At 38.0% G+C, this 14365-nt stretch overlaps 1 protein-coding gene across 1 annotated transcript in view; it reads left to right on the top strand.

Moving 5' to 3' along the window:
• The window catches only part of LOC118323040, a 26555-nt gene extending 16090 nt beyond the window's left edge, over positions 1-10465 (top strand). Inside the window, exon 4 of the mRNA XM_035654960.1 lies at positions 10406-10465. Within this exon, the coding sequence (XP_035510853.1) occupies positions 10406-10465 (60 nt within the window). The remainder of the gene's footprint in view (positions 1-10405) is intronic.
• The last annotated feature ends 3900 nt before the right edge of the window (positions 10466-14365 follow it).

Here is a 14365-nt window from a genome sequence, read left to right as displayed (position 1 = left end):
AACGTAGTGGAGTAAAAGTACAATTCTGAGGTACTCAACAAGTACCTCAGAATTGTACTAAAAGCTGCAGTAGGTAACTTTTATGAAAACAACCTTCTGTCATATTGTCTGAAACTTTCACTATATCCTGACAGTAGTACATACAGGTCCCTCTTTTAATGGCATTTGCAAGAATCCACTGGGCCTGAACAAAAACAACCAATCAGAGCCAAAAGAGATTTGAAAGAAGCTTTGGGATGGTGGCTTGAAGATAGCGGATTGTTGAGTCTCAACAATTATATTTCTTGGATATAGTGAAAGTTTCAGAAAGTAAGTTATTTTTTATAAATGTTGCCTACTGCAGCTTTAGTATGTAAGTACAGTACTTGAGTAAATGTGGCAATAAAAGCCTACATTGACTGATTACATCATGTTGAGTTTGCGTCACATCTCCATCGAGGTTCAAATGTTCACTGGAAGTATTTCAGAAGTTCTTTAATGAAAAAAAGATATAAGAATAGAAATTTCAGAGGTGCTGGTTAGTGGAAGAACAGAGCCAGGCTAGCATTTCTTTCTTGTTTCCATTCTTTATGCTATGCTAAGCTAACCTGCTGCTGGCTGTATAGCTTCATATTTATCACACAGACATGAGAGTGGTATTCATATTTTTACCTGACTCTCTGCAAGAAATGTAATGTACTTCTTTTACTAGTGAGTGCATGCATATACAGCGTGCGTCTATGCTAACACTCTTGAATGTGAATGGTACGAGTTCAGACAACAGCAGAGCCAATGACTGATCTCCTCTTTAGGCAATTTATCCATAAACCACCAATCATGGGGCTTTTCTAAGCCCAACAGTTTGGTCCCACCTACTGTACAAGGCTAATGGAAGAAAGTGTGATCATGACAAATCAAATATTTCTGACACTGGTCGCTGTCTCTCTGGCTTAACCTCCAAGTGCATAAGCTTTTAGTTTTCAAATAACAGGAGCTGGGGGCCATTTGTAAAGGGGAAACTAAATACCTCATGTGGGCACATGGAGGGATTATGGGTATTTTCGGTTGTGTGGGTAAGCTCAATTTTCTGACACAGTTGCTTTGGGGTTTCCATTCAGAGCAGAAACACGTTTGATATGCACACACACACAAATGCATAAGCATATTGTAAGCATGCACGCACATTTCATCCACACACACACTCACTCTTACTCACTCATTCATGCACACACAGAGAAGCTGTCTATGCTCTTGTGTCTCGAGGGAGAAGGTAATTGCTGCGGAAGCCGAGCTACTGAGCGCCAGCCGTCTGTTTAGTTGATAGGGATCAGTGGGCAAAGAAGTGTGGAGTCTACAGAGTCCAAAGCAGAACTCGAACACAACATACAAGTTTTCCACCTTTCTATACACGAATCTGGGGACGCACCGGAAGTAGGGTTAAGCTACTATCCAGTACAGATAACGAGTGGAAAATGAGTAAAATGTGTCAATATCTGAACTCGTAAATATAACTTTTACTATAACAATATTACTTTTATTTTAAAAAGTTCTGTAAATAGTTCTCTGACTCTTGTAATGACAAATGTTGCTCTAAAGCTCAGTTCTGTAAGCCCTGCCCATTTGTGTTTAATCCCCACCCACATCAGGTTTAAGCTTCATCCACTATGAAGAAGATACGAAATTTAGTTGGTTAAACAGATACAGATGATACTGTACTCGCTCATCCCCAACCGTGAATAAACAAGCCATCACCACTGCAGTGGCGTCTGCATAGGGTGCTAACTAAAGGGGAGCCAGGGGGAGCCCAGCTCCTCCTGATGAGACATAAGCTCTCCTAAAAACATATTGACAATATCAGGCCCTCTAGGAGTTCGTGGGCTATTTTGGGATTGTTGCGGCATAAAATGTCTGATGTCATCACAGCCTTCCTTGAAAATTGTGATTGCATGTTTTTGCACCGAAATTAGAGGAGAAGGTGAAATATTTTATTAAAAAATTAAGGAAACTTGTTTCAGTGAAAATAAAATCTCCCCCACCACAGTAGAAAAAGTAATCTCCCCTGACTCATCTCAGGACTGCACCAGAAACTGCGGCTCCTCCCGTCCTGTCTCTCTACTTTTCTTCTGATTGCACAGACATGTCTTTACATCATTTCACACCGACCCAGGCAAATCTGCATCTTCACATTGACTTTGCATGTAATCACGTCGCCTCTAGAATTTGCTTCCTGTTCTGTCTAAACACAGAAAGAGACATGGTCCACTTATTGTTGCTGTTGAACTCAATTCATAGTTTCTGCAGTGTGATCAAACAAATATGTAAATTAGAAGTGTTATCAAGCCAATTGCCAGTGCAATCACATGTATATGAACCAAGCATATAAACAACACACTAACATTTAAGGAAGACACCTCACATGTATGCATGAAGGATGCATAATGGAGCTTAGAGGGTCTGCATGTGTACCGTGCGGCCACAAAGGTCAGACTTTTAAAACACTGCATGGTGTGCAATTTCTGCACAGATTCAGAGAGGATTTAAGGATTTTTTAAAAGACTGCTGAAAGCCAAAGATTGTTTGATATTATTTAAAAAATATATATTTTTGTCCAACCACTCCACAGACTGCCGGACGTTTTTGCAATGTTGAAAAGACTGGAAAATGTCAAGGTTCTCAGAGGATGAATCCTGTTGTGAGGCCATAACTGTCCAATTAGCGCCACCAGCAGTCCCAAGGTCACATCCAGTGAAATATCACAGCATCTGCCAGACGTACTGGCACTGAACTTCACATCTTCACCACATTCATGGTTTCCAGAGGATGAATCCTAATGCCTTTGATGATCCCATGACTAACAGTGAACTAACATTGTAAACCTACCGAATGAGCATATTGTTGATGCTAGCATTTTGTTTTCTTGCGGGTATCATAGCTCAGGTCAGAGAAGCTATAGTGAGTTTATTTAGACAATGACAAGTGGTATCACACGAAAGTTTCACATTCTCTGTTTTCCCCCTGAAGCAGGTTGCACTCTGGTCCATCCCAGAATAGTGCTGACTATGCAAACCACACTGATTTCCCCTGGTGTGTTGCTGACTGACTGACCTCCACGTGCCGCATGCAAACAAAGTTTCACCTCCTCCACTCAGCAGCCACCTGCTCTGATCTTCTCCAGGGTCCTGCCCGGGGAAATTCAGAGTATGTGTTCTTTGTTTGAGTAAGTGTGAGCACTTTGATGTGCTTCAATAACCTTTAGAGCATTAAAATACAGTGTACAAGTCTTTTTCAGAGGGGGACAGAAAAGTAAATTCAGATTTTTTTTAACATAACAAGACAAATATTTAGTGAACTAAGTGAAATACAGATGGCAAAACAATATAAACAATAATAATAATAATAATACTAATAATACTCTATACAGCTACTGTACAGCACAGTGATTACAGCATGCTACTATGGCTGCCAGGATGTTTGATTCCTACTTGGAGCCATCCATGCTGTCATAGTACTGCCATATGCTTTGTTGGCAGATGTTACATATTCAGCTGCCTCTTCACAGAATTACATTCAGTTAAAGCTGCAGTAGATAATTTTTATCAAAGTAACTTTGTCATATTTTATAACTTCCACTGTGTTCTGACAGTAGTATATGACACAGATAATGTGTGAAAAAATCAGGTTCCTCTGATTTCTCCCAGTGCTCCTCATGGTATTTGTAAGAACCCACTGGGCCTGAATGAAAACAACCAATCAGAGCCAATAAAGATATAATGATGTGTTGAGTTGGAAGCTTAGAAGCTTAGGAAGCCAAGATAGTTGAATGTTGAGTCTCCTTCTCAAAGTGTCTGTATTTGACGCCCTGAGAATGAGACTCAAATCAACTATCTTTCTTGGTTCTTTTCTTGTACTACCGTCAGGATATAGTAAAAGTTTCAGCAAATATGTAAAAAATATTGTAATAAAAATTACCTACTGCAGCTTTAATGAGAGTCTCACTTGATTTGACAAAATAAATCTGCTCTGGGCTGTGGTGGAATTTGTACAGCTTAATTAAATTAAATTAAAAAAAGAAATTCAAACACTGGGATCAAGTCCCACACTCTATTTGGAACCAATGAACTATCACTATAAATGTTAAGCAGCATTGATTCGTGTTGGTGTAACAAATAAACAAGATGATATGAGCCCTGTCTGACAATTTCACCTCTGAGAGTCATCACTAACAAAACTGAGAGAAACACTGCAAGAGAGAGAGGAAGGCAAAGATTGGAACTGAGAAATCAAAGGTAGGAAAGATTAACAAAAGAAAGTCCAAGAAGATGAGAGAAAGAGTTAAATCGTCCTCTGATGCGAAAGTGAAACTGGTGACTCAGCCCCACAGCCTTGTGGGAATTTAGTCATGCAACAGACTAGGATATTCTAGGGAGTTTTGTGTAAGTGTGTGTGTGGTCGCTAGGTATTTTCCATTATATATATATATAAATTCTTTTTTTATTTTATTTTATTTTATTTTATTTATTTTGGCGAATACATGTTTACATGTATTTATTGTAATTAATATATTACATTTATATAAATTCAAATTCTGACAAAGGAGTAAGTCAGGTGACGATGAGCAAACATCATGGCTAAGTAAGTTCTGTAAAGGGACCTGCAAATTTGGATCTTTGTTATGAGTAAATTGAACAGTGTGCATTTATATTAATCTTGTACGTTGTGTTATACCTTACAGTACATGTTTTAATATGGCTTCTGCCCAAAATCTGCAACTGTTATGCTCTTATTGTACGGATTAATTGATACTAAGTCATTATTTTGTGATACTAAGTCAATATTTTAAGAAGGTTTCTGACTTACACAATCTTTTTTTTCCCATCACATTGGCAGAAATGGGCTACCATACAAGTCTGTAAACCACATATTAAGTGTTGCAATTTATAAATGACCATGTTATATTTACGGCCTGATGTTATGTCAATGAATTAGTTGCTATTAGTCATATTACCACAGTGTTCGCAATTTCCACACTTGTGGTTTACTCCTCTGGTAGATAACCAAGCTTTATGTTGTACAGGGGGTAGACGACTCCTCACAAGTTTGTCATTAAGAGTTGGGGCTCTTCTGAAGTTAATGGTAGGGGCATCTGGAAGTGCTTCTCTGAGAGTCACTTTTTGTCCTAGTTTCTTTTAATAATGTAATTCTACTTGCTTCACTGCTGCACTGTGTCACAAAGTACATTATACATACATATATTATTAGTATTATATATGATAGGTAACTAATACTATTTCAGTAAATTATGCACTTATATAATGATATTAAAACTGCTTTTTGACTTCCCTAAAAATTCTTAGAACTATGCTGTTCATTTTGACCAGTGAGTGACTCTGAAGTAGTTCTTCTCTTTCATGTGGTTGTCACGCTCCTCAGTCACACTGGAGGACATTTGACTTTTCATCCACAGTACCTTACTGCAACAGAGTGTAAACCGTCGTCCTCTGTGCAGCATCTGGGTGGTTTGAGAGGGCGCGGCATAAACAACATGTCAGACGGATTTGGTTTGATTTGACTCCCTCCACATTGGGAGGATGGCTGTGCAAGGGTGGACAGCGTGTTTTGAAGCCAAATTGAAGAGAGGGTTGGCCGAAGCCATACTAACAACAGAGCAACTGAGAGACACTAACATTTATGCAGAGAAACCACACACACACACACACACACACACACACACACGGATGGATGCACATGTACTGGGTTGCATGGTTACATAAGAGAAATGATTACATTTACACAGACAAGCCAGATACACACATCCACGAGAAGATATGAAGTGGTGTACATTTACAACACAGGAAAGGAGCGATGCCAACATTTACACAGGAGAAAATTAATGCAAACACACACACACACACACAGATGGTGGCAGAAGGGTAGACCCCCTAGTCTGTCCACATATGGCTGCAATTGACCGGTAGGGTGGGTGGATAAATGGCAGCCGACCAACCGGTGGTATAATTATCTGACCAGCCTCTTTATGTAGCCTTAAATAGCAGTCTTGTTTGCACTAAAAATAAACTGTCATTTCAGCCTGCCGACATTTGACCCCTGACACCTGACCCCGGGGGCAGAAAGGACAAAGGTCAGCCATCTTGTTCTTGGTGCTTAAAATAGCAGGGGGACCTCTCTTCAGCCTTGAACCTGAATCAGAAAGAAATGAGTTTGGAGAGGACCAGTTCAAGTCCAAGTGTCATCTTCTCTCAACTACAAGCACCAAATAGGCTTCTAAAATAAAAACTATTTTAGCACTTGTGATAGGTAACTTTTTTTTAAAATTATTTTTATTCTAACTATGTGCTAACTTCACACCCACTACTTCCATGCTTACTCCGTCAGAAGCAGTGCAAGACTCCTAAAGTTTTTTTTAACTTAGAGGTGTCATCAATGGTTCTAATCCAATATACTTTTTGTAAAATTCAGCAAATATCTCCACACGGTCTGCTAGCTCTCTGTTCTATATGGACCTCATAATACTGTCGTTCCTGCACTTTAAGACTGGCTGAGGAGGAAAACTTTGCTGCAAAGAGTGTGGGACTTGACAGCTCTAAGCAATATGTAGCCCACTTTCTATGTTTGCCTTTGTTGAAATAATCATATACATAATGATATGTATTAAATGTTATTTCTGCAGATGGATAGGCAACTGGCTTGGTTGCAACTCTTCATCGTGTTGAAGCCATTTTTCTGGGCAGAACAAGTTTTTTTTCTTTTTGGACACACTTTGAACACTGGATCACCACCTGTTCACCCTCAACATACCCTCCTTCTCCGATTCTCACTGGCACACACAGAAAAGAGTTAATGACCCTGACCTGTGATTATGATTGCCTTTGGCATTCACCTGCAGCTCTGCTCCAGACACTCACACAAGCAGTCTGCAGAGACCCAGCAGACCCCTGACCTCTGCAATAACACACAGGGCCAGATGTGGTGACAGAACTCTCTCTTGTGCACATGCACTAAAAGTGCATTGGATGGAGGATGTGAGCGTCATTCAGACATTAATCAAAGGGATGCAGGCTGTCCTTCAGCCATTCACTATTCAGTAGTTTGCTTAGTTACTGTTGCTACTAGGGATGAGCGAGTACATTATTATCTGTATCTGTTCAACCAACTTGTGCTTAGACCGGAAGTGTGTGTGGCGGAACCACAGAAGCTAATGACCAGCCAAGCCAGTAGCCAATCCTGTGTTCTGCTAGGTTAGACACACAAGTTACCACCTCCAGGACTAACCATAAGTTGTTACTTTAAGCCTGAAATTGATCTGGGTTGGTCAGAAATTGCTATATTTATTAGATTAGATAGATATTAAACCTTTCACTTGTTTGATACTTGCAAAAAGTACATTATCTGTATCTGTATCTGTATCTGTATTTTTTCAGGCGAGTACTCGCTCAACCCTAGTTGGTACACACTAATTGGGTTAATTAGGGAAATTGGTTATTTCATCAAAAACAACCCTTCTGTTGGGTAGTTTTCTTCCCATTGTTACTGGGTCAAATTAAACCAGTATTCTATCAGTGCTGGTCAATTGTGATCCAATATTTTTAGTGTATGCATGTCAAGTGTTCTGTTCTCGCACAGCTCATATGCAGTTTACAATAATAACGGTAACAGACATAATTCTTTGAAACAATGTGTCCTCGATTTCAGGCAGAGATAGACAAACGCAGCTTCTTATTCTAGCTGGCGACTGTCGCTAGCAGATCTTATCAGCTATAGAGAGCTACATAATCAAGCGAACTCAATTTTTTTAGCTTACTTTTTAATGTCTCAAGCTGATCATTTTGACAAAAATCTTTGACAAAAAAAAAGAGTCTTAAACATGCAGTTGATGGCTACATACATACTGGCTCAAGTGTGGTCAAGTTTTCATCAGTTGCCTATTATTAGGCTACACATCAAGCAGAGCAACATTAGCTTTAACTTGGAGTTGTATTTCTGTCCACTGCTGCATGGAAACCCATCTTCACTGTCTTTTAGCTCTGCTTTGGTCTTCACCAACTCAGAGGATATAGGGATCTTTTACTGCTAAATGCTCCACTACTGTACATTCACTAGCTAGTTGCTAACTTTGTCAGGCTGCTGTGGAATGCTGGGCAAGTAGTGTACTGAAGGTTTTACTGAGTTATTTTCATTGAAAACAGCTGTCTACACTGGGCAGAAACAATGCTAAAAAGAGTGCAGTTCGCGGGCTGAAAAACCAAAACAATAAGCTAAAAGAGGATACAAAAATTCTATAGAGCTGAGGAGAACTGTAGACCAGGGTGATAGTTCTGTGTCACCTCCAACCAGTGTAAGATACTGAAAAATAGTACTTACAGTTACTAGTTACTTCTCTCAGAAGTAATTGAATTACTACATATAAAAGTAATTAGTTACTAGGTAACTTAAAGTAACTTTTGTCTTAATTTTTGCTAAGAGAAAAATGTATCTAACTAGTTATTAAATAATTATGAAAGGACTGAACTGTCTTGAGCCACCGTAAGGTAATTTCAGTAATTGTTATTGCCTTATTTAATTTAAAATCGTAATTTGTTACGAGTTACTGCTAAAAGTAGTGGAATGCGTAACTTCATTTCATTTGATTTATTGTTACTATAAAGATCTTGGTTAATGGAGCTTTAATTGTTAACAAATTGACAGTACTTTAAAACCAGTTGTGCACTCAATCATTATGTGGTGATGAACTTAACTTAGTGCTTGCTCTATGCATTACTGTTTTAGGAATCACTATTATATAGAGTTTTAATATAAATACTGTATAGTCATTTCCTATATTAAAACCTCATACTTTGATGTTGGCCCAAATCAAAATGGACATCAAATGTAAGAGCAACATGGTATGTGCAGCAGGAGGAGGACCATTCTGTGTGTGCATATATCCAGGATGTGGGGAGTTGTTGCCAATTTTTCTGAGCATATCCTCTGGGTATTAAACAAAACACCTTTCTTTTCACAAATACGGTCTTTACATTGATATGTTTGGCATGCGTCTAATCAGTTTGATTTTCTTTGGGGAAACTGTTACACTGAATGTAAAGCAGCCCAGATACTGGAGAAGGGAGTGCGGGTTAAAGTACTCTTTCAACAACGTCACATTTGATCACATATGACATGGAAATTGCTCTTTACAAAATCGCTGTCCGGGCAAGGAGTTCATTACAATACCACAACTCTGTTCTAAGGTTAAATATTTCTCTTCTCCCTTCTTTGCTCCTCTTCGCAATCTGATACCCTGTTTCACATAACCGCACACACCCATAAGCAATTTACATCTATAAATCCTATACAATAACTTCTCTCTGCAATATGAAACCAGAATATATTGCAGCGTAATAACTTTAATTAACTTGTAATACCTTTCATGTCAATCCTGTTTCGCTTTGTTTGTTTGCATAAACCAAAAAGGCCAAGGTCCACTTACTAGCTTTTTCTAGAGGTTTCAACCATATCACCCAGTACTCAAAGGCCTGAGAAGTCCTAAAAGTGCTGTGGAAAACATATCAATTATTGAGCTTGCATGTTAACAGATCCGACTCAATGATAACTGAGGAACCTCCATCTGCTAATGAAAACCATGTAATATGGCTGAAGACTCTGGAAAAAGCTATAAAACTGACCTTCGGTTGAGTCCAAAAAACTATCCCTGCGGTTTTAAAAGCAGAAAATGTCCAATAATCTAATTGTTGTTTGTTAAAGGACAATGAGGGAAAGCAAATATATATATATATATTTATTACGCTAAATATAAAAGATAGGCTGCAATATTCAGTATGCAGTAGAAGTACTAAAAACATCCACTGTTTGCACACGACTCTGTGCAGCCTGTGAGCAGATAACGTGATATGAAAAATTAAATTAAATTTTCACTGGATAAGCTAAAACAATGAATTGGTTTTTTTTTGGAGAGCAAGATTTGTAGTCCAGGGAATCTCTTCAGAACCAAAGTACTTGCTGTTTTAAATTTTACCTTTATGGAAAAATAGCATCGTCTGTGATTATATCTAAGACATGCGTAAAGCCACTAAGATATTAGTTAAGCCCAGCAAACTGAAAGCTGAAAAGAAATGTTTTCATTCTGATTTTAAAAGACGACAGCATTGGGGCAGACCCAACATGGCTGGAGGTTTGAAGCATAAAAGCTCCAGTTCAGCTGGCATGGCTGTAGACTACAGTTACAGATATAATAAGCAGACTCACAAGTCTCTTTTTCCTTCCCATATTTCCTCTCCCACTTTTATACTTCTTCCTTCCTCCTTATCTGAAAATATATCTGCCCCCACCCCCTGCAACAAGACTCAGACATCTAATGAACTGATCTCCTGGACAATCTGTACATTGTTTTTGTTTGTTTTTTATCATTTAGGGGGTCACCTCATGGGTCCAGTTCCCTGCAGCGTACAGACAATCAGGTCAAGAAGCCTAGAGTTTAGGGACACAACTCTGGCACACTGAAGGACAGATGTCAACGCACACACACAGAGACACACACAGACAGAGGAAGCTGGAAAACTAAAGGAAGCTATGGTGACAAACCATTTCCCCTGTTCAGCAATTATCCAACCATTCAACTCTGCACTGAGGCTCATTACATCCAGGCCTGGAATGACATTTGGAAACGGTTGAAGGGGGCCCATTCAGCGCTGCACTTTGTTGTTGTTATTATTATTGTCTGTGCTGAGAGCAGCCCATTAGCACACACTCCGGTCCTCCCTCTGCCTTTCACCACCTGCACTTGTTAAAGGAGCTGATCCCATATCAGATGTTTGCTATGAAATAATTTGCCGTCTTCACTGAAGGATATTACAGCCCTGCATGAACTGATTGTGTTTACTGTGATATATTTTAAAAGCGCAGAAATGACTGCTAAGAATTCAGGAAAAAATAAAACATATATTTTAATACATTTGGAAGGTTGGCATATACATTAGGGGTGTGGGTTCATGAGTGTATTGTGTGTATGAAGAGTATGAAGAATGAAAAACATTTTAATTGTTAATATTGTTCCAAGTGACAGTAATCTATTATTTATCTAAGAATGTCCTAGTCATTTTTCTTTTCTTTTCTTTTTTTTAACTGTCAAACATTTCTACAAATGTTTTAAACACCATGTTTGTTTATAATTATAAACAATAAATTAACACTACAGGATAGAAATTGTTAACTAATTTCACAATTATGTTCATATAGTGAATGCTAAATATGCAAAAAAAAATTAAACTAAATGAAATAAATAAGAATAAATATTTATTCTTGAAGAAAATTGACTGTCTTTCTAAATGAGAAAAATAATACTGCAAGGACATAAACATGAGGAAAAGCATGAGGAAAGATAATCTGTTGAATAAATAACGAACATATTGTCTCATGAAAAACTGCCACACTGTAGCCTACCGTGAAGAAGAATTTAAGTAAAAGATAAAGTTCACTGTAGGCGCAGTTACGTGCAGATAGATTAGCATGTGCTACAGGAACAGGCAGGTTTAACAGTCTCCCTGAAGCAGAAAGGCTTTGTCTGTTACGTGATTCTATGTCATGCTTTATTGCTCGTTATATAGGATTACAATTTAAAAAAACAAAAAAAGATAAGCTCTTTTTTTTCCTCAGAGCTTTTTTTGGAGCAGATTCTTGTTATTGTTGTCAATTTTGCAGCAGGAGACAGTTCTTTGTCTAATAAGATACGTTCATCTGACAATTGTTTCACCACTGCAGTGGTATTTGGTGTCTTCTAATTCCCTGTGCGCTGGGCACTTGTATGTGCATGACACAATAAATAACAAATTCTATAAATCTCAATATAGTCACTGATGATATTTTAATAAAGAACGTATTGTCATTAAAAAATATATTTTACAAATACATTCACCAAGGTGTGGAAAAGATGACCTGCACAAGGTTCCATATTCTCCATTATAGAAAATAGAAAATAAAGAACACCATATTTGAAATCCAACAAATTTATTAGTAGATTTAGGATGCACTTTATCTTTTTATCCAGACTGCACTCTACAACACTGTCACTGCAGCTGTGTGGTGTCTGTTTTATTATATGCAGACTTAAAATTTGCTGCATGTTGCTGTTCTTAATCATAAGAACACAGACAAACAAATCAAATAAGATATTCATACAAGTTGAGTAAAATAGGACAAATTCTGCTTGTGCACCCAGGATGTGTTTCACCTCATCAAGTTGTTAACACTGGTCTCAAGTATAATTAAATGTTTTAAGCAGTGGTGGAAGAAGTACCCAGATTCTTTACTTAAGTAAGGAACCAATACGACAATGTAAAAGTAAAAGTGCTGCATTCAGATTTTCACTTAAGCAAAAGTACAGAGGTTTTATCAGCAAAATGTGCTTAAGAGCTTTAGAATTCATACTCTTTCTTTCAACAAATTGCTAACCTATTAACACTGTCAATAACATAATACAGTTAGCTACCTTGTATTTGAGCTTAGGATATATTTTTTAGGGCTGCAACAACAAATTAGTTAACAAATGATTGACTAATGAATTACTTTCTCAATTAATAAATTTTCTTAATACCTTCTTAATAATATAATATTAATATAAGTGACATTATACACTTGCTTGTTTTCACTAAACCTTTTTTTTTAAATCTCCAATGTTTTTAATGTAAAATCTTGGTTTTTAACTTTTTAACTATAGCAGTCAAATAAATGAAGTGAGTAAAAAGTATGTTGTTTCTCTCTGAGATGTACAGTAGCATACGTTCATTACAGACGTGCGGCTATGCAGATGTGCAGTGGTAATATAGTGTGGTACAGACGCGCTGGCAATGGCTTCTAATGACTTTCCCAACTGTTGAACTACTGACTCTGTTGGTGATAATAAACTTGCATGGATTTTGTTGGCTCTGAAGTGGAGTTTACAGAGAACAAACAACATTATTTCCTGTAATTCAAAAGCCAGGTTGGGTATTTATTATTTATTTGCAAACATCACACATGTAAACAGTTTTAACAGCCTCAACATTAACATTAACTTGTCTATGCACCAAACCTCAAATAATGTATTTGAGAGAGAAGTGATATGTGCATATGCGTTAGTTTATGTGCACATTAGGGTACTATGAAAACATAGCCTGTGCTATATGAGACTGACAGTGTTTCAACAAGTGGCCCTTGCTACAAATGCTGATTACATTTTAAATACACCAATGGTTCTTAGATACAGTTGCAAATCTGAGTCCTTTATTTTAGCATACTGACTAAGGAACTGGTTAAAAATAACTATGCTATGCAAAAAATGCTAATACGTACGGATATTAACACATATTAGTCGTTTGATACTCATATAGACTCATATAGAGAACTGTACTGGATACTAATTTCAACCCTACTAGCTTGCTACTTTCCGAGTAAAATACAAACTTAACACCACAAGGGGGGTTGTTCTCTTAATGTTATGGTACATAACCAACACTAGGCTTATTGGAGGCACAGGTGAACACATCTTATATCAATCGCCAGCCTTTAAATGTCAGACAGCAGCTTCCAAGGAAAAAAATGGTTTCATCTTCTTTTGAAAAATGGAAAAATATGCAAAATAGCAGCAGTATCTTTGTAGCAAACATACTTACACAAAAAGTGTTGAGAGGTAGAAAAGTGTGGAGAGAGATATAGTGACAGCTGAGAAGGATCAGTTTTCATTAGAACGCCACTTGTTATTTGGGTGAACCGACCCTTTAAGAGACAGACAAACTCAGTCTAACCTCAGGAGGGAGGTAGAGGCTTCCAGGTCTCACAGCTTCTTTTATAGAAGGAAAAGTGTCAAAATTTCCCCCCAGCTCTTTCCACTGCTGACACACTGCGCCAAGAACGACCACAGACACACACACACACACACACCAGGCTGTTAGAGCTGCTGGAGAACGATATCAGACACTGAAAAAACAGTTGTTTGTGAAGACAGTGAGGAGAGCAAGGCAGAGGTTGAAACAGCCAATATGCGTTTGCCGTTTGCAGTTGTTGAAGTGGCCAACAAGGGGTGCTGTTTGTGTGTTGTGTGTGTTGTGTGTGTGTGCTGGCGTATGTGTGTATGCTGGGATCGTGAGAGGGGAGGTGTGAAGCTGTTGCGCAAAGGGTATAGAGACCAGTGTTACGTCATGTAATTGATATAATAACAGCTCACGTTTGCATCTGCTGGAGAGTATAGAATCCCATTCACTTCTTTGTTTGATTGTTGGTATACTTTTATTTACTGTTATTCATTTAGGCTCAGAAGGTCAGTGTTTTTTTTTTATCACTAAAGAATTCAAAAATGTCAAAAATTACCATCAAAGTCCACAAGTTAAGTCTGGGTCTG

This window comes from Morone saxatilis, unplaced genomic scaffold, assembly GCF_004916995.1.
Source record: "Morone saxatilis isolate NCDOM2014 unplaced genomic scaffold, NCSU_SB_2.0 Contig14, whole genome shotgun sequence".
NCBI lineage: Eukaryota > Metazoa > Chordata > Actinopteri > Moronidae > Morone > Morone saxatilis.
This window is presented reverse-complemented; position numbering and strand designations above follow the sequence as displayed.